At 38.1% G+C, this 21,678-nt stretch overlaps 1 protein-coding gene across 1 annotated transcript in view; it reads left to right on the forward strand.

Moving 5' to 3' along the window:
• Positions 1–21,678, forward strand: part of LOC144660424 (dynein heavy chain domain-containing protein 1-like) — an 89,640-nt gene that overhangs the window by 15,471 nt on the left and 52,491 nt on the right. Inside the window, exons 9-27 of the mRNA XM_078521039.1 lie at positions 1,706–1,903; positions 3,183–3,353; positions 4,193–4,492; positions 5,010–5,102; positions 5,869–6,003; positions 6,488–6,583; positions 7,135–7,269; positions 8,457–8,688; positions 8,946–9,161; positions 10,432–10,624; positions 11,623–11,771; positions 13,369–13,730; positions 14,510–14,761; positions 15,392–15,484; positions 16,269–16,583; positions 17,118–17,255; positions 17,833–17,977; positions 20,189–20,457; positions 21,297–21,575. Of these exons, the coding sequence (XP_078377165.1) occupies positions 1,706–1,903; positions 3,183–3,353; positions 4,193–4,492; positions 5,010–5,102; positions 5,869–6,003; positions 6,488–6,583; positions 7,135–7,269; positions 8,457–8,688; positions 8,946–9,161; positions 10,432–10,624; positions 11,623–11,771; positions 13,369–13,730; positions 14,510–14,761; positions 15,392–15,484; positions 16,269–16,583; positions 17,118–17,255; positions 17,833–17,977; positions 20,189–20,457; positions 21,297–21,575 (3,771 nt within the window). The remainder of the gene's footprint in view (positions 1–1,705; positions 1,904–3,182; positions 3,354–4,192; positions 4,493–5,009; positions 5,103–5,868; positions 6,004–6,487; positions 6,584–7,134; positions 7,270–8,456; positions 8,689–8,945; positions 9,162–10,431; positions 10,625–11,622; positions 11,772–13,368; positions 13,731–14,509; positions 14,762–15,391; positions 15,485–16,268; positions 16,584–17,117; positions 17,256–17,832; positions 17,978–20,188; positions 20,458–21,296; positions 21,576–21,678) is intronic.

The following is a 21,678-nucleotide window of genomic DNA, read 5'->3' on the forward strand; positions in this document are numbered from 1 at the left end:
GTTACGTGGATTAATAGGTATCATGGTGTCAGGTTTCGTGGTTTCATAGGTAACATGGTTCATAGGTTTTGTGGTGCCATAATCTTAAATTTGCCTTAACTTTGCTAGAAAAGCACTTTTCCACGATTCAGCAACATTTTGATTAAGATTCCATGTAAGAATTTACAATACTTCCCTTTGTTGCATGCATATAAGGCAATTTTTTTTTCTGCAAAACTGTTCCATTTTTTTTGTACCTTTTGCTTCCAATTTCATTTGTGTTGCATGCAATTTTTTTCTTCCGACAAGCCCACTTTGTAGGAATTTTTTTTTCAAATCACCCCCCCCCCCCCTCAAGAGTCAAATGGTTGGCCCCTAAAATCAATTTTTAATTATTTTCTTAAAATTAATTTAATTTTAATTTTAAATTAGGCAAGCAAAAATAAACAATTATAACGAACGACGTTTCCGTGTCGTCAAGACACCATTTTCAAGTTCAAAAATAAAAAGAATAAACTGTCAGAAAAATGTAATTTTTAAATTAAAATTTAATTTAAAATTAAATTAAATAATATTAATTAATTTTGAACTTTGAATGTAATTAATTTTTAAATAAACTTTTTAAATTTAAAATTAAATTAAATTAATTTAATTTTAATTTGAAAATTTAATTTAATTAAATAATTTAATTTAATTAAATTAATTTAATTAAAATAATTAAATTTAATTTTAATTTTAAAATCAAATTAAATTTCAAGTTTAAATTATTAAAAATCTAAAATAAATTAAATTATGAGCAGAGGTTTTGATATACATAGGCAAGTAAAAATAAACGATAATAACGAACGAAGTTTCTGAGCCATCATGACTCCATTATCAAGTTAACAAAAAATGAAAAGATACTTTTTCTTAAAGTTTATTCTTTTCCTTTTTTTGATAACTTATAATGGAGTCATGATGGCTCCAAAACATCATTCGTTATTATTGTTTATTTACTTGCCTATGTAAATTATATCAATTTTAAATTAAATTTAAGTTAAATTTAAGATTGACATTTATTTTAAATGAATTTTAAATTAAATTTAAATTAAATTAATTTTAATTTTAAACTTGCAAGCTAGTTCTATTTTTCTTTGATAAATATAGAAAGCTGTTTCATATTTATAACTGTTTTGCTTTCTGTATGGTATGTTACCTTGAACAACATTTTCTGCAACTTAGAACATAATTTTACCATGGCACTGGGTCAAGTTGAAAAAAAAAACTTTTAGTTTCCAGGCAGTCTTAAACTGCAGTGTGTATACTAAATGACTGGGCAACTCAGAGATACATTGTAACACCTAGGAGAGGCTATCTTGAAACTACAGTTGAATCCCGATAACTCGAACCTTCAAGGGAAATCGAAAAAGGTTCAAGTTATCGGGAGTTCAAGTTATCGAGGGCAAAATTAGTAAGAAAACGACTTGGAGGGGAATCAGAAAGGGTTCAAGTTAGTGGGAGGTTCGAGTTATTGAGGGTCTGAGTTATCAAGATTCAACTGTATAACCATCTAGATAACTGGCTCCTTCAAAGCTTTATGATTATGCACCCTGATAGCCCTGCGGGGTATCACACTGTCCTGGTTATGTTTTCTTCTGATCTGGTTGCTTTACACAATAGCAAACCATTTTTTCAGTATAATCCAGTGTTATAAAAAACTCTGCTGTTTCTGCTTATTTACTCACAGCTTAGGGAGAAGTTTGTCAGCACTCGCACCAAGCTGGCGGAGCTAAGCAAGTGTCAGGCTGTTATACTGGGGAATGAATATGATTTGCAACGTGTCACTGAAATCCTTCATGCTATCGACAAGAGACAAGAGCTCTGGAGGTATTGTGATGTGTCATCCCATACCATTCGTGAGTGGCTGCAGACAGTCTTTAAAAAGGTGTGTAATTTTGAGTATAGTTTTCCTTTCTATAGATCTATACTTTGTGTCAGTGATAGTTAGTTTACCGTATTAAAGTTCTTATTAGTCAATGAGTCAGGAGTCTGCGAGTCAAACTTTATATAGGTTATTAACTTTGAAGATAGTGCTGCCCTTATACTAAGGCACAGGGCTCGAGACTAACTTTTTGTTGGGGTAGATTTTTTTTTAATTTTTTTTTTTTTTTTTTTTAAAGGGGGGGGGGGGGGGGGGTTTTTTTTTTATTTTTTATTTTTTTTTAGAAAAAAGACATAAAAGTTTACCACAAGAAACCAGGTTGGAACTAACTGAAGCAAACTGGAGTGGAGTGGAAGTAAATCACAAACAAACCAGGGTAGAATGTACAGTATTTGGAAGAATTTGGTAATGGATTAAGACAATTAATTGCCATGCTTGCTTTTATAACTTTGCACCATTTTTACTTTAAGGGCAAACTACATTAGCTAGTCATTGTTACAAATGTAGCTCTTACTTAGCAGGATTTACTGACATTTTCTGTTATAATTATAAATAAACTTAACTGCTACAACAAAAAGTGCTTGCCGAAGAGACAGACATACTGGTAAATGCCTATAATTTTATTAGGATATGTTGTAACTTGGAAATGGTTTTAAGGTAAGTTTGGTCTCTCTGAGATCAAATAGCTATCCCTCGTTTAATAAAAAGGCCTAGGTCTCCATGACAAAAGGATAAAATCAACAATGATTGCTGAAGTTTGTGAAGTTTCGGATCAATGGTCGTTTCTGGGAAACTGCCAACCTACCCCTCCCCTAACCTAACATTAACACTGACTTCTTTCTTTGGGCAAAATGTTAGGTTTGGGGAGGGGTAGGTGGGCAGTTTCCCAGAAACGACTATTGATCCGAAGTTTCTTGGTGATAGGTCAGCTCTTTTTTACTCTTGAAGTACTTAATGTTGAGAGGAGCATGGATGGTGCAGTGCTGAGAGTGCTCGCCTCCCACCAAAGTTGCCCGGTTTTGATTCCGGCCTGGTGCCATTATGTGGGTTGAGTTTGTTGTCGGTTCTCACCTTGTCTCCAGAGTTTTTCTCTGGGTTTTCTGGTTTTCCTCCCTCCAGAAGAACCAAGAATTTCAAATCCCAATTTAACCTGGGTGATGACAGGACCTGCATGAAAACCAACTAGAGCTTATGTGGCTTCCTCTCTAAATCTTGACTCTAAATGCAGCATTTTTTGGTAGAGATTGCAATGTTTTTTAACATAATTATTTTTAATGCTCAGATGAATGTCAAGAAGGCAATGGATAAACTTACAGAATGGAACAACGCTGGAAAGAAGCTCAAACAACATCTTCCTGAGAATGATGAAGTACTACATTCTTGGCTATCTCAGTTAGAAGAATTTTCTCAAGACCTACCATTCTTACTCCAACTCTCCAGTGACGCCCTTAAGGTAAATTCAATGTATGTCTTTGGTAGACTTAATTTTATGAACATGCTGCCTGGTACAGTAATTTGCAGCTGCAATGTGTAGTGGTCCATGAAGTGTTTGTCAAGCCGGTAGATAAACCGGTAGATAATACCTGCTCCACGGAAGGAATTTTTCCTAAGACCCACACCCCTCTGGAAATTCCAATTAAAGGGACTATGTCACGGCTAAGTTAATCTTATGTTATTAAATTTTGCCAAATATTCGCTATGAAACTAAATGTTTGCAAAGACATTAATTCTTTGATACTAAATGACAAAACCATAGCTTCCTTGCAGCTAAATGTGTCTCCCGGGCTTCATAAATTAAAGCTACAAGCAGACAAGATTAACTTTGAAAACTGTTCCGCCGGACCATATTTCAAAAACCCACATCGCAATCCGTTTCAATCTTCGACACTTTTGGCCATCCGTACCTTCTTTTGTATTTGGTGTACTGTGTTATTTAAATATTCCTTCACTGTTTAAGAGGTTATTTTATACATTTAAACAAATCTGATGGTCATTTCCTATGCCTAAGTTTGGCTAAAATCTGTGACATGGTCCCTTTAAGCTTGATACATTTCCTTAAAGTTTTTGGCCTTGGAGACCCCTCCCACCCCCCAGGAATTTCCAGTCTTTTTTGTCGGGAAAGTATGGACATTTTTCCTGAACCACACAATACATGTACTATGCTTCAGGCCACTTTGTACAGTAATTAGTAGAATATACTAGACTTGCAAACTTGTTAAAAATTCCAACTTTCACTTCTTCAGCTACCAGAACTTAACCCATTCCTTTTCTGAACAAATTATCTTTTCACAGCCACGGCACTGGAGGGCTTTGTTTATAGGAATGGGCCAAGACTATGACCCTTCCTGGGAATTCACAGTGGCAGACCTTCTCTCTTTCAATCTTGGTCGGTACAAGGATCTGATAACATCAATCTGTGCTGGAGCTGCCGCTGAATATGCCTTGGAACTTCAGCTTAATCAACTCACACGGGTTTGGCTGGAAAAGGACTTCAAGCTTGCTAAGCACATTCCACTAATGAGACCAAGACTGAGTGGCGAGAAGAGGAGGAGTGCAAAAGGGAAGGGGAGAAACAGACAGGCTGGGGCTGAGGTACAGTGGAACCTTGATTTAACAGAAAAACCTCAGTCTATATAATGAAGACCTTGGTGCAGTTTAAAATGAATGATTTTCTTTTTCCCCATAACAGTAAAATATATGGCAAGGAACCCCAATATAACAAAACCTTGTTATAGTGAACATATTTTGCCATTCTCTTGGTCCTTTTTATTATTTACTTATATGAAGGATCCACTGTAAGGACTTACCTGCTGTTAGAACAGAAGTTACGAAGAGATCCTATTATTGCTCAGGTCTCCTGTTGATAGGACTACCCGGAGCCTCATAATCACATAAAATTGTCTGTCTGTCTGTCTGTCTGTCTATCTGTCTATCTGTCTGTCTGGCTTTTGTTAAGATTGAATCTTATTTCAGGTTTGCAGTTGTGTTCATGTAAGAAGTGGTCTCATTGTACCATACTCGTACAGTGTAGCTCTATGTGGTGTAGCTCTCTGAAGTCATAGTTACAATGTACCACATGATTTTCCTTTGTCTTACAATCATTGAGCAGAAGGCAAATCTGAAGGCAAAACCCAAGACTCCAGCATCTGTCCCTGACATGTTCATTCTCATTGGAGTGGGTGAATTAAAGTGCATAATTGAGGTGGGTGCATTTTTTAAAGTGTAATCATTGCATTTACATCAGCTGAAAAATCTGCACTACAAAACCCCCTAGTTATGGTGACAGATTCCTTAGGGACAATTCCATTGTATGTTATTGTGGTATTTACGTTATTAAAATCCTTTTTATCTGAAATGAATTTGATGTTCAGGATTGATTTCTCACTAGTAAGTTATCAATCCCTTTACTTGTATCTTTAAAAAATTTATTTAGCAACAGTTTTACTATATGGGCTGTGGCTTAAAAAAAAAAATGTCAGTCAGGGAAAGAAAATGGTTATAACTTAGCAAGATTGTACTTACACACTTGGCTAAGCTGGAATACAGTGTCAGTGGTAATTAAGTGCCACAATGCTGTTTCAACTGTACATGTCATGTTTATTTACATGTACTTGTGTCAGAAGTAAAAGAAAAAGAAGGTTAACTACACTGTGTTTACCTTGTGTAACTGCTCCCAACATGATATAGGCATTTTTCGCATTTGCTTAAGTTCTGCATTCCTACATGTAGTGATTGGTTTAAAAAACGTGTGCCCCTTTCTCAACCAATTTGAAGTAAAACCAAAACCAATTGTGACTTGCTAGTGCTCATTTTCCCTTGCTTTGCACAGGCTTATGTACTGCATTTCCTTTGTGTTTTTATTGGTTCGCTGGATTGTCTGTGTCCTTTACAACTGGCCAGAGTGATAACTTTGGTTTTGGTTTTGTGACACTCAATTAAAAACTGCTCTATCTAAATTTTATTTTTAGGACAATCTGGTCACGCTGCACATCATGCTGACGTCACCACATGTAGCAGATCTGAAGCCAATGGTTGAGACGTGGATTACAAACTTACAGGAAGTAGAGAATATTACTGACGTCTGGGCAGACTGCCAGAAAAAGGTAGTAAGCAAAGAAGAGCAAGCGGTAGATCTGTGTTTGGTGACCCTGAAAACTCCTCAGCATTTTGTGTGAAGCCAGCATTTGAATATCAGCCTCAGAAAAAATTATTAGAAAGAAGAGAAGCGTATTTTTTTAACAATTTCCCTTTTTTTTTACAATCGGCCACCAACATTAACTTCGGGGTCTTCATGCTCAGTAATTATGTTTACCCTGTGAAGTTTACTGATACCCATTTATTCCAAAAGGCTAATAACAATGAAATGTCGGTTGATAATTTTTAATCGATTAAATTTTTTTTGTTTTTCGATTAATGAAGAGGAGGTACTGGCTGAGTATATACATGTATACATTTAGCTAACCAGTGTTTTGTAGAAAAGCTCAAACTAGTTAAATACTACTGTTGTATGATAATATCACAAGCTTTATGTTGAAATGTCTTTGCTGTTGATTGAACATTTGTAGTGATTGTTGTTCAATGTTTTAGTGGCTCTACCTCAGCAACGTTTTTGCTGAGCCAGAAATACGGACGTCTTTGAGGGACAGCAACCAAAGGTTCATCGATGTTGATGAAAAATACAGAGTAAGTTTATCTGCTAGTATGTATGCTACAAATACAGCCTGATTCAGCCAGGGTAGACAACTGTTTTTTGTTTTAATCTAGGTGAGCAACAATGTTCTAATACCACTGTACTTTTTCATGTTTATTCTGGGTTTAAGGTAAGGAGCTTGACAAAGAGGCCATCAAGTTTTGTGTATTTATTTACAAACATCCTTCCCATTTCATCAGAACTATGTATTAATAAAGCTTAATAATTTTTACAGAACCGCCCAGAACTAAGCCTCCCAAAATATACGCGAAATACGCATATTCGTATACGCGCATACGTTAATAAGTAATGCGTAACCAATTTTTTTTTTTTTTCTTTTTCCCCCCATACGTGTGCAGTAAGTTAACAAAGCTATGTTACATGTACATGATTATAAGAAGCTACGGTGTTACTGTGTCAGAATACTGGATTGGTGTGGGCATTTCAAGAAAGTTTGGAACACAAATACCTCTGACAAGTTTTTTTGTGTCAATTTATTTACCAGTAAATATGACCCAATTAGTGTTGTTTCTTTTCTTTCTAGGAATATGTTCAAGTGATTCTCAAGGACCCCAAAGTTCTATCAGTGTTGCCATTAAAGAAAAGAGGAGAAAAAGGCTGGCGGGAACTGCAGGGGGACACCCTCAGGGAACTGCTGTTGGAGCTGATTAGGAAGGAGGTAACCTTCCCTTTGTTATTTGTACATGAAAGTGAAAAGACGCTCTTACTACAGTCGAACCTCTTTGGGACACCTCCGTATTTGGGGAAGTTCACTGACACCTCCATTTTTAATTTTATTTTTTTGGATTGAATTCAATTACATACACTTACAGTTACTACCACGTACACTAACTTACAATTCCACACATTTACTTTACTTACATTAGTTCTGTATATAACTTCATACTCGTTTACATGCTTACATTTAAGTTACTCTTATATGGATACAAAAAACGAAAACAGAAAGAAAAAAAAAAAAACGTTGAAACACCAAGGGAAGAGAAGTGTATTTCCAAGCTTTTCCGAGATCAATGTTCTTCATCTATATTTACAGAAAAAACAAATGCTTACAAGCTCGAGAGGGTGCCACTTTTTGCTATGTTTGTTTTGTCTGTTGCTTCTAGTCGCTATACTCCATTCTAACGTTTCTATAGCATCTAGCTTATTTTTTAAGTGAAGAAGTAAAGGTTTACATTTTTTTTAGACGACTCTGACACCTCAATAATACGGACACTCTTCTCTATCCCGTTGGTGTCTGTATAATAAAGTGTTTGACTTTGTTAAGGTAATTTTTCTTGCAACTTGCCTCGCAATTTTGTTGCAACACAAGCTGCACAAAAGATTCCCTTGAGTAAAAACCCCTGAACTGAACATGTCTTGCAACGTTCTCATAACAGTAAGCGTTGGATGGAGTAGAATTGAGTTTTACTTTTCTCAGCAATCACGCAAGTCATTAACAACAGTTCCTTCAATAGACCTTTTTCGCTTGGGCGGTTTGTCTTCCCATTACAGACCACGTGATGCTCTCTAGAGAATTTTCCTTTTATCCACATAAAATTTATTTATTCATATACAAGCGACTATTTGAAAATTTGAAAGCAAGAATTCTCAAGAGTACCATCACATGGTCTGTAATGGGGCAACAAAACGCCAAAGCGAAAAAGGTCTATTTTTTCTTGTAATGGCGCAACATAGATACAGAGGAAAAAACAAATCATTGACCAGTGCAGCAGCACCTTAAAAGCCCATTACCCAATCAATACTAATTAGCTTTTTACATGTATTTTGCCAATGATTTTTATATTGCAGTGATCAATGTAATCACATGTACCGCAATTAAAATATCACACTGTTTGTTTCATACAGGAGGAGTTGATCAGACTGGTTGATGAATACATAGAGAAGGCCCGTGTTGCATTTCCACGACTCTTCTTCCTCAGTGACAATGATCTGCTTAGTCTGCTCGCTTGGTCTCGCAACCCAAAAGACTTGCTGCCCTTTGTGAGAAAATGTTTTCCCGGTATAAAGAACCTGCAGTTTGCCTTACCAAGGGATGGTAATTTGAGGTTGACATCTTCTCTGGACACAGCTCTCAATGGTATTTTTGTTTCCCATAATATTATACTTAACAATTAGACAGTGAGACCAAGGTTTCTTTGACCAAAATGTTTATTTAACGAAGCACGACAGAGTTGGCTATCCCTCAATGAAAACTAGGGCGTGTACTCTTCATTAAGAATTGTTTAGTAGACACTAAAAATAGTAACAATTAGAAAAGAAACGTTTTTTAGAAACTGTTTTCAAGCTCTGCACTTTGTTACCAGCAATGCCATATTTAGGCCCTTTTTCTTTCAGCCCATCTTCTACAAGTCACTGCTATTGAGGGCCTGTTAGAAGAAGTGGTTCCTCTGTTATCAGTGATCCCTGCTTCCCCTCGACCACAAAACTGGCTCAGTATGTTAGAAGAGAATATGAGAAATACATTGGTGCAATGTCTTGCTGAATGCGTGGAAAGAAGGCTTCAGGGGAAAGAGAACCCTAGTAAACTTCTGGAACTTATGGCCACTCTTGGTAAGAGCGTATTTTTTGTTAGGTATACTTGTTCACAATCAATGATAAATGGAAAAAATAAATTTCCTTGTGCTGCATGGCACTTGCAAAAGTACAAAAGTATAATAAAGTTTTCACTAAATGAGTTGAAAGTGCCTTTAAAATAGTTCAAAGTTCCAAACGTTTCGGGCTTAGCCCTTCATCAGTGGAAAGTCAGGATTTCAGTTAAAAATGCTGGCTTGCACCAAGTCCGAGGGGTCATGCTCTGTGGCGGAAATAAACTACGCAAACGCCAGGAAATGCGCCTTATTTTCAAGCTGGGCACTAGTCAGCCGCATGGTCTGAATTCAGATTTTCGATATCTTTAGGTTGTCGTGCGCTCTTATCGTGCGCACGCCTTTGAACTCAAATTTGTTTTCATGGCACAAGCCAGCATTTTTAACTGAAATCCTGACTTTACACTGCTGAAGGGCTAAGCCCGAAACGTTTGGAACTTTTAACTATTTTAAAGGCACTTTCAACTCATTTAGTGGGAACTTTATTATACTTTTTTACTTGTTCTCATCTTGTGTAGGCCTAAATTGTAGTGCTTTGGGTTTTCGAAACAAACCAACAACTGCCAGAGTTACGCGGGCTACTTGATTATAGGCTCATAACAATCACCTTGCGGCAAACAACATCGGTATTGTCACAGCCACCTACTCTTTCAGTTGCTGACACCTATTTAAAAAACATTTGAAAACCCCTGAGTGGTCTGTATGATTTGCATTGTGTTATAGCAAATGATGGCTGTCATCGAATAACGTGTCAGAATGTGAAATTATTCAATCTAGGCTAACTAAATTGATATCAGAAAGGCCTAAATAAACTTGGGCTCCTTTGTGCATTTGTCATTGTCTTTAAATTGTGATGAGGAAAACAAGCCCTGTTTGGTTGTTGATAAATTTGACACAAGGAACAACATATCGACAAAAGGTTCAGAGATATCCAAGAAATAGTTTTTAGCTAGGTTGAAACCTGTATCTTGCTACAAGCTATAACAATTAGACAACCAGGAATTCGTAAGGGCTTCTTATCAACTTTTCTTTTGTTTACACTCAGCAATAAATTGTACGCATACAGTGTATATGTACTTCACTCGTGTAAAGCACTGCCGGTGTTTAGATGTACTACAATGACACCTTACACTGATTAGAAAGATGAAGCTTCGTTTAAGACTTACCTTGCTATTTTATTTTGTTTTCCTAAGTAATGATCCCATGTTCCCTATTTAATTTTTTTTTTTTGGCAGGACCGCAAGTTCCTCATCCAGTAGAAAACATCTCAACAGATACGAGGAATCAACAAGGTGGAGAGCTTTCTGCAGATCACATTATGCTCAAGTTTCCTAGTCAGTGTGTTGTGACAGCAGAATCTGTTGTGTGGAACAAGGACATGAGTGACGCTTTACAAAGCGGGAGTTTGCGAGAAATGTCAAATTTAAGGTAGGCGTGAAAACTTGAATGACAAACAATTGACTTGGCAACAAAATCGGTCCTGAAGTCAGTATTACATAGCTTCAAAGCTGGACGGAATATAGGACAATTATCATTATTATATAGCTGTAATTGTTTTCCCAACAGCGTGGCAACTTTAAAGATGATTTCCAGTCCGTACTGCGCAATCTCCGCCTGCAATGTTTGTGAGTCTCACAAACAGAAGAATGTTTACTAGCAAAAATAAAAATTCCGGGACAAAACTTGCCTTTTTCTTCATTGTTAACGCCAGATATCCTTGCAAAACAATAATAACGAGTAAAAGAAACTCGACGGTATTTCAAACGGACGTTTTAGCTCATCTTGAATTCTTGAACGAAACGATCCGTAATGGCGAACTAAAAAAAATCATGTACGCTATCACCGAAGTGTAACGTTTCAACGAATTCAAAACAAAAATGAAAACAAACCCTGAGTCTGCGCAGTACGGACTGAAAATCATCTTTAAGGTCACATAACATCAAACAATAAAACTGTTTCCCGCCAAAAATCTCTGAGTGGGCAACAGTAATTGCAAATCTATGATGTCAGAGGGTAACAGTGCAATGTTACCCACGAATGTTGACCGACCGCAATTTTTCTGTATCTTTGTTGTGCTATATTTATAACAAAAAAACAGTTAATGACTTGTCCCTCAGGAAAACAGTTAATTTTGTTTTCCTCGAATGTCAACGTTTCCCTCAGTTTCGCCCTGGGATACAAAATGGATTGTTTCCTCATGACCAGTCATTCGGTGTATAATGTGTAGAGTACTGTACTCTACACATTATACACTTAATGACTGGTCATGTGGGAACTACTCTGAGTAGGTACACGGCAAAGTAAGTGCACTGTAAGTCTATGGATAAGGAACCGGAAGATGAAATATTTTGCTTTCATTCTTGTTGTACTTTTACGAACTACACTAACTTATAACATACTAAAATTGAACAATTTTTATTGCGTAGGAAATCTCTTGCAACTTACGTGGATGAGCTCTCATTGGCTATCAGAAAGAATGCAGAGCAGAAAGGCTCCAGCGCAGCTCATGGCCGTGTCGAGTTACTGTTATGTGCTCTTGTTGGCCTGGTGATCAATCAAAGGGATACTGTTGCGGGTTGGGACTGAATTTAAATGATTAATAACGTGGCTAGCATCTAAGCATGAACACTCGCCGCCGAAACATGAAGATTGTAATGGCAACTTTCGGGGCAAAAGTTTAACACATTTTGGTTTCGAAATGGCGGAAGGATTGGATATAGAGACTTCTAACAAAACATTGATCCTGATCTGTGTCGATATGCATTTGCAGGTTCACTTGAATCACTTCTAGTGTAAAGTTTCGTCGGTTCTCAATGCTAATGGTGAACATTTTGAGTGCTAAAGTTGCCGTTACGGTCTGCTAAACTTCAATGTTTGATGATGAATCGTGCCACGTTTAATACCCAATTAGATCATGTTTCGGCGGCGAGTGTTCACGCTTAGATGCAAGTGACGGTACATACATTGTACTGCTTATAACATAATTATAATTTAAATAATTTTAAATTTGATAACAAAACTAACAAAAAACTGGGCTGAATGAGAAAGGTATTATTTAATATTGTTTTGTTTCTCGAATCAATTTTGATGCAAACTGAAACGGTCCGCAAACAACCTTTTCAATGTAAAAAAGTATCAGGTAAATCGCAACACAAGAAGAAATTGAAGATGATCTTAACGATTCCAAACCATCCAAAAGATTACAAACGATCTAAAAGAAACCAAACGAACTAAAAGAAACCAAACGATCTAAAAGATCCAAACGATCTAAAAGAACCCAAACTAACTAAAAGATCCAAACGATTTAAAGATTCATATGATCCAAAAGAGCCCAAATGATCGAAAAATCCCAAACAATCTAAAAGAAACCAAACAAACTAAAAGATCCCAAACGATCCAAAAGATCCCAAACGATCTAAAAGGAACCAAACGAACTAAAAGATCCCAAACGATCCAAAGATCTCAATCCAAACGATTTAAAAGATCACAAACGATCGAAAAGATCTTAAACGATCTAAAAGATGCAAACAATCCAAAACAATCCAAAAAATCTCAAACGATCCAAATGATCCCAAACGATCTAAAAGATTCAGACAATCAAAAACGATCTAAAAGATTCCAAGCGATCCAAAAGAGCCAAAAGAGCCAAAAGATCCAAAAGATCCAAACGATCCACAAGACCCCAAGAGATGGTAAAGGTCCCAAACGATCCAAAAAGATCCACAAGACCCCAAGAGATGGTAAAGGTCACAAACGATCCAAAAAGATCCACAAGACCCCAAGAGATCGTAAAGGTCACAAACGATCTAAAAGATCCAAAAGATCTAAAGGACCAAAAAAAAAAATGATCTAAAGCAAACGATCTGTTGAAGAGATTTACTACCCGTATTGTCTGTCTCTGAGGTCACTGGTGAAAAAAAAAATGGAGCTTGAACCACGAATAGTTGAACTAAGTGTGATCAGAGATTATAAAGGGATTTGGAGCAAAGTCTGAAAAAAGCCCAAAAAACCAAACGATTTGTGGTGGGAAAAGCGTTTACATCAAAATGTCGAAGTCCCTTAAATTAGCATAAATCCATTGTTAACCACTCTTTTTGACATGAATTGTAGTCTCAGTCTGGAAAATAGGGCAATGAAATAATCTGATATGCTACTATTTTAATTTTGTGCAGAATTCATTACGAATGGGGTCTTAGATGTAAACAGTTTTGAGTGGAAAAGTCAGATCCAACACCACATGGAAATGAAACAGATTATAACCTCTAGCTACCAAGGAGAAGATAAGGCCACATCTGGCCCATACAGAATCCCCATTGAGCACCTGTACGAGATGGGCCTCTGCAGCATACATCAGCTTGGCACCAGTTTTGTATACGGCTATGAGTACCTTGGCCCCACACCACGTCTTGTTGTGACACCTTTAACGCAGAGGTGCTTCCTGACTCTAACAATGGCTCTGAGGTCTCACCAGTGTGGGGTTCCTGTGGGGCCTGATGGTATTGGAAAAACAGAGACCATCAAAGACCTGGCTAAGGTAGGGCACAGTGTTCCTTTTATGTGTACGTAAGGTACAGGCACAGATGACATGTTTCCTACTGTGTTTCTGTTAATGAAACATCCATGAAAGCTTGGTGCGATGAGAAATGCTGTGCGTTCCTCCACAGCTGTTTCGGGGGAGGGGGGGATCTCTGAACTTACAAGTCTGTGTTAAGGTTCTTATAAGAACGGTTCTCTAAACTGTTTCTCTCGGTCTTTGTTGGGCTTGTAGGGTTGCCCGGGGGGGGAAAATTTTTAACACGGTTCTTATATAATTATTGATGATACAGCGCTGTGGTGATGGGCAGGTAGGAAAATGTTGGCTCACCACGGTCCTGCTCTTTTGAGTAAAGCAAAACCTCTGTAGCCTATGCCTCAACATACACGTTGCTTGATAGCTTTTTTACACCCACTTTCAGTGTTACGTGCATAGTGGCTTTCTATCGACATCAATCTTTTGACGTGCTAAACAAACAAGACTGCACTTGTGGGCTCATTTGCATGAAACAAACACCGGCATGTTTAGGTTTTGATTGGCTCATTTCAAACAGCATGTCGAAGGACAATGTCAAAAGGTGGATATAGTTTAAGATAGCTATAAGCATCCGGGTGTAAAACCCTGACCTGTATGCCCTTCTTGGTGATTGCAAAAAAGAAGTCAAATGTGCTAATGGAGATGTATTACGTTTTGGTATTGGCGAGAAGGGTATTGTAATCGAAGTGGTTATGAAAGTAATATGTTTGATTGTTTGTTTGTTTGTTTGTTTGTTTTTTCAGACTCTTGGACGACATTTGGTGATGTTCAACTGTTCAGAACAATTGACAACTGGCATGTTGGTCCGTTACCTGTTTGGTATGATCAGATCAGGCAGCTGGGCTTGTTTTGAGAATGTTGATTGTGTTGGCCCTGGCATCCTGTCCGTTTTTGGTGAACATCTCTCGAACATCAGGATATCACTGAAATCCTTGGAAAAGTTTGTCTTTTCCCAGTACACAGCAAGAGGATTTTCCAAGACAGACAATGCAAAAGTATGTTATGATCATTGTTGCTGCTAAGTAGTCTAATTTCAAGGAAATGCGTCATAGCAGAGCTCCCAGCAGCCTGAGGGGCAGCAGGGCCCCATACACATAGAAAATTAACAGAACCATGCTTTTGGTTTATCATGGTCATCATGGCTAGCGGCATGGATCACAGGCGCGTGCGCCTAGCGTCTAGCGACGAACGATGTACGTACATCTCCCTAACATGGCTACCATACTCCAGAAATAGGTTAAGGTTAGGTTAACGCCAGCTTTCATCTTTGATATTGGACATCCAAGAACTTTATGGTCAACTGACAGCTGTCAAAACAAGGTATCTGCTGACCAGTATCACATGAACATATCGTTGGCTCAGATTTAAAACTTATCGAGGTCGAATTATTTTTTGAAGTTTACCGCTGACCAAGTAATGGTTTGCATTTGATCGCGGTCTCAAGTGCTACTTTTTTTTCTGTCAACAGTCAGTAAATTCGAATTTACTAAAAGGGCAAAGTAAATAACCAGGAAGCTCCGCTTGTAGGTTTGGCTAAATTTATTTAATAGATTTTTTGATAGGTAATGTAAACTTAATAAATTATGTGTTTTCTGACTATCATTTTATCCTTCTTGTGTCCATAGTATGAAACAGACAATAGAAGAAATAGCCTAACTTCTCTAGACTCACTGCCACACGAAGCCTTTTCAGCATGCTACAGGCCAGATCCAGCATCGGTAAGGCTTGTTTAATTGCTGCTTTAGGTATATAAATATGGCTCTTTTCAATTTATGTTTGCCAAGACTTTTACTTTTCCGAAGATTAAAATGTATTGGTAAATGTGCCAGACCTTTGACGTGTATCACTACTGTTGTTTTTTACATGGATAAATTTTATTTTTTGGCTTGACTATTTTTAAATAAAGTTATTTTGGTCAAAGGCGCATTGTGGTATTTTTTTTCTTGGAAAATAAAACGGTTACAAATTTGTTTTGTTTTGTTTTGTTTTTGTAACGGTCAGTGTCATAAAAAAGTCAGAAAATGAAAAAAAAAAGGAATTTGGGAAAGTCAGGAAAGGTCAGATATTAAAGAGCTTAAGCAAACAACGGTGGCAACAAAAACAAGAAGGTCGCAAACCAAATATTTTATGAGCAGAACAATACCTTTACACGCGCATTTCAAATTAATCTTTGTATATTTCTTGGCCCATCTCTGCAAAAAAACAAAATGAAATCAGCAAATTCTGTGTAATTTGGACAATGTGAGCGACGAGTGCTAAATTTTTGTATTTCTATTTGAGATTGAATGCTCTTTCTTAATATTACGCTGGAGATAGTTTGTCAACCAGTAGATTAACTAAAAACATTTAAATAATCGCGAGATTCTCAAGTAAAATACAAATTCATTTTTCACCAGGCGTTGTCCTTGGCGCCACCGCCGTCAATGCTTAAGCTCTCTATTGTCAGCACTGCTATAGCGCTCTAATATAATTAATATTTTATTTTTGTTCGGTTTGTTTCAGGGAGAGCACCCTTCTAAGCGAAGGAGGCATCTGTCTGTCTCAAAGGGAAGTGATCTCCAAGAAGCAGACTACTATGATGATGTTAAACCACAGCCATTGTCTCCTCTCGAACAACAACCCAAACTCCCTCAGACGTTTCAAGACAGTTCAGCAAAAGTGTACAAGAAGCAAACCAACATTAGAGAGTTTGAAATGCCTTTCTTGGGTAACATTACACTGGAAGGACAGCTCATGGCAGCCAGTGCAATGTATGGCTGTTTTATGACCATGTCTGGCAATTATTGTTTAACTGCTGAACTGCCTGAAAACTTTAGGGTGAGTACTATATTTTTTTGTTTTGATGCAGTGGTAGGTGCTCTGCCTCTTTGGCAGAATGTCTGACCTATATGCGGAAGGTCACAAGTTTGACTCCTTTGGGTAAACTCTAGCTGGCTCCACTGACTGGATTTATTATATTTGTCAACAACTTTGCTCCGACAAAGGGCTTACACTCAAAACATCAGCTCAGACAGGTTCCTCTTAGGGCTAATTTAGATGGCACAATCATCTAGATTAGCAGGATTGCTCTGAGACGGACACCTGCTGTTGGATCCGTCCCTGCCGTTTTTCATTCATTTTACTGTAACTAAACTCCCTACAATTTAGCTATCTTTATTGACCTCCAGTTGATAATCAGCTAAGTGTCTCACTTGCTCACTGATGCAGCACAACAGTTTCTTTAGAAACTAATAACTTTGTTCATTTTTTTTTTGTCAACAAGATGTGTTTGCAACTCCAGAAGGCGTAAGCAGTCATCATAAACTATGCTGAGTGTGCAATTTTATTTTTGGTACAATCTTTTATTGTTAGGCTCAACTCAGGCCAGTCGCAATGCTTTTTCCTGATTGTCTTCCTGTGGTAGAAGTATGGTTGGTATGCTGTGGTTTTACTGAAGCCAAGTCTCTTGCTATGAAGATCAACACCTTCTTCAAGTTAATCAGTGAACAGGTAACCATTATTATTTTGACTAAAAGAGTTGAAATGGTCGAAGGTACCTACATGAACAGCAAGTAGTTATTGTTATATGTACTTTTTATAGTTTGTATTATTGTTTCTTGTAATAAAATATTTAATAAAATGTAGTTATTGTTTCAGTATATTAGTGGCAATGTTAAATAATTACGAGAAAGTCGTACCATGTTAATTGACCCTAATTATTATCAGCCTTATAGCCGAAAAGTGACTATTAAGAGGGATTTGGGGCTGTCATAATGTAAGAGTCTTAAGTCAAGGTTAACCTTGTTTTATGGTTGATTTAAGGCTTTATCACAGGCCACTTAGCAGAGGCTAAATTATATCATTTCAACGTGGATGAACCAAAGTTTACGTAGACCACTGGGAGTATTTAAACCCATTTTACACTGCAATGTTCTTAAACGCTGGCTAAACTTCATCAATTAACCCAAAACTAGGTTTCAGTAGGTTTCCACTACATGCTACTATAATGAACATAACTAATTGTAGTACAAAATATTCCAGTCTATTTGGAAGCACCGTGATTGAATATTATTGTTGGCTTTGAAAGGTTTCTTGCCAGCCACAGTACTCATTTGGATTACGCAGTATGAAAATGGTGACTACCTTAGCTGGAAAACAGCTGCAGGACGACCTGGCTAAGAAAAGACTGACGACTATGAGTTCCATCAGAGAAGATCTGGAGAGTGATGCTGGTGAGACGTATAATTAGTTGATGACTTTATCAGTTAAGGTGGATTTCCACTGACGCGTAAATTTTTACGTACGTAAAACGTGCGTAAAAAAAGATACGTAGGCAAATTTCCACTGTCGCGTAAAAAGTAATAAAGAGCGTTTCCTTTTTACGCGCGTTGAACGTGCGTAAATGCCCGCCATACTGAATTATCAAGTTGGTGAATAGAGTGCGTGATTGTCGGCCATATTGGAGGAGTGAAACAATAAATTGTTTTTCCTTTGGGAAAAAAATCATTAACGTTTTTATGCAAATATCTTGTTGTTTGACTCTTCCAACATGGCTGCCATGAAAACACTTTGTACCACACGCTAGAAAGAGAAATGCGTGAATATGACCAAGAGGCATTTTTATAAATACTTTCGAAAGACACCATCAAGTAAAAGAAGATTTGAGGCGACCTTCCCGGATTCCCGGTTCAAAGCCTACGTGACCTGACGCCGGGCGTTTTCTTTCACTACTGCGTTCGTGTAATTTTGTTCTGTAGCCAGTTCTTTAGATTATTTCTTGAAATGTTAAGACTTTCTCGATGAGAAGTGTTTCTACATCTAAATGTTTTCCCAAGTAAATTGATGGGCGATTTAAAACAAAATGGTTTTCCACATGGTAAGTGGTGTCATGTGACGAAATCCAAAAGTATGATTGGGTAAATCGTTGCGTAACCGCAGACAGCCGCGAAAAAAGTTGAACTCGGTTCAACTTTTTTCAAAACCCCCAAAATCGCTACGTGCATAAACGTGCGCGTCACGTGCGTAAATACCTGAAAAAAAAAAAAAAACGTGGCATTGGAAATTGGACAACGTAAATTCGACGCACGTAATCGCGCGCGTAAAATTTCATTTTACGTACGTTTATAATTTTTACGCGCGTTAACGTGCGTAAACAAAAACGCGACAGTGGAAATCCACCTTTACAGTGGGAGGCACGGTGACCTTATGGTTAGTGTGCTGGACTTCGGATTGAGCGGTCCGGGTTCATGCCCTGGCTGGAGCACTGCATTGTGTTCTCTCACAGTGCCTCTCTCCACCCAGGCGTATTAATGGGTACAAGCGAATTTACTTGTACAGTACCGCCTGAAATCATATGCACATGACATCAGCCGCGGGTTTCACGAGGTGGACGCGCGGGTAGTGCACGCGGTTTGCCCGTGCGTCCACCTCGAAAATTTGCATATAGTTGCTGAATACGGTGTGAGCAAGTTGTAAATGTGAGAAAAAAATCCATTGAAACGAAAACAATAAAAATAACAATAGCCAAAAGTTCCTTTTGTGTCGGCCTTTCGTCCATTTGACCGAGATGAATTTCTGACCTCGGTATTCATTCGTGAACAGCGCGGGTTTCGTTCGTGAACTGCACGGTTTCGTCTCGTTCCTCCCGCATGCAATACACGCGTTCTGCCCTTGTGCTTCACGCGTGTCAATGTTCATGTGATTTCAGGCGTTACTGTACTGCTTGGGGTAAACCTGCGATGGACTAGCATCCCATCCAGGAGGGAGAAGAAATACTCCGTGTTCCCTTGTGGTATGGAAACTGGGATAAGCTCTGGCCTGATGAGCCACTAGTCCCAAACGCAGACTTTTCCTTATTAGTTTTAACTTTGTGAACAATCTGATAGTCAACATGTCCATAATTAGTATGTGAGTGTAGTCTTAAAAAAGACCATCGTTAGTCTGTCATTTTGACAACCTGAGCGGAGGCGAACTGGTGAGAAATGTTGGTGAACATTTCAAGGCTGGAGTCTCTGGTTACTGATGATGACCTAACGTACCATGTAGTAAATGCTTTCGACGCAGGAGTATCAGTAGTTTGTATTGTGTGATCGTCCGGGTGACCGACTACCCGAACAGAAGTTATACTGATTGGCCAGTTTCGTCGTGTTGTAAGACTTGTATAAATTCCGTTATCTGTTATTGGTCAGTTGGTCATGTGAGTGATTGGTCATGACCTATTTGGTTATTCTAGTTCTGATATAATACACTTAACACTCAAAAAAGTCATTTTCGGCAGTTGTCAATGTAGATCTGTAAATATTGATACATTTGTGTGGTGTCAAAGTTTGTTCAGTGAATATTAAGATGTTGTTTGTTTTTTCCCCTTTTTTACTTGTTGGTGTTATCGAGGTCTTTTGCTTATTCACCACATTTGAACTTCCTGTTTTGTTCACGATTTGTAGCATCAGAAAGAAAGAGTAGAAGTCCATTTCTGGAAAGCTTAGAACGACGTCAGACAGAAGAGAATGCTGTAGTCCACTCCCTATTCACCTACTTTGGAAACAAATTGTTGGTGAAGGATAAAGAGCTGTTTTCACATGCAGTGGATGAGGTTTTCGCTCACAGCGTCCTGATGTCTGTATCAACTGAAGGAGACTCGCAGTTGGTTGAACAAGTAAAGGAACATCTTCAAGCTAATGGGTTACAAGTAAAACAGGAAATCATCTCTAAGGTGAGGTCTTATCTCCATGCGATAATAACGCCCCACCATCATTGGCTTTAGTCGTGGCAAAATGTCTGGAAGCTGTCATAACGAGTCTCAAAGTAATCCTAAGAGCTCTAGAAAGGCCCTTTGGAACTTGATTGTTTGACAGTCCTCGGGGCAGCTCGAGTATGCCGTCGATTCTTTCCTTGCTCGGTTTTCTTTTTAGTTAAATCTCAAACGTCTTCTGAGCAGAGAGAGAATTGTCCACACAGACTGATAAGCTCGGTTGAGTTGTTCAAAGCATGATTAAAAAAAAAACAGGATTAGCCTAGCGTGAATATTGATTTCAGTTTTTTAACTTAGGTTTTCTGTTTTTATTTTCTGTACGCCAGTTTTGGTATCAACTACTCTCAATCTCCACAAAATATACAGTAAGCAATAAAAATCATTTCTATGCAAGGGAATTTACTGAAGCTTCGATTAACTTTTAACTCTTCGTTCAGTGTTCGTCTTTCAAAACCCCGGCCCTGAGCGGGGCCCGGTTGCATAAAGCAACTTAGGACAAGGTGGGATTTTCTGCAACCATTTCCGGTGTTCCAGGAGCACTTAAATTCTTGTACACTATTGTTGATAAATCAGCCGAGGGTGGATTAAAGATTATGGAAAACACGATACTGGTGCCAAAAATCCGTAGGAACACGGAACAGTTGCCCAAAATCCTAGTAAATCTAAAGTTTCTTTTTGCAATCAGGCCCTGGACAGCTAAAAAGATTGAAAAGGGCCGGGTTATTTTCAGGAAAAGTGATAATAATGCTACCTTTTAACATTTTACCCTTTAATTGACTGTCTGTGGTCTTTCCCCGTAGATTCTTCAGCTTCACACCAGCCTACAAACAAGCCGTAATGTCATTCTTCTTGGGTGCCCAGGCTCTGGCAAATCCACCATATACACAACGCTAGCAAGCGCACTGAACAGCATGAACAGCCAAACAACTCAACCCATCGTGAAACATCGCAGACAGGAAAGAAAAATAAGCACTTCCATCAGATCCGCTCCTAAGGTTCCAGTTGAAGAGATCAAGGAAGCGCTTTGGCCGCGAGTTGATCTGTCGGTCGTGTTTCCAAAGTCATTAACTTGTGAAGAGGTAGGTGCACTTGGCATTCAAGACAAGTTATCAACTTTTAGTAAAAACCTGTCCCAGCCGGTTGTAATTTGCGAATCTGATTGCATTCATTGTGTTCCCTGTT

The sequence above is a fragment of the Oculina patagonica genome, chromosome 7, assembly GCF_052425735.1.
Source record: "Oculina patagonica isolate OP01 chromosome 7, crgOcupat, whole genome shotgun sequence".
Lineage (NCBI taxonomy): Eukaryota > Metazoa > Cnidaria > Anthozoa > Scleractinia > Oculinidae > Oculina > Oculina patagonica.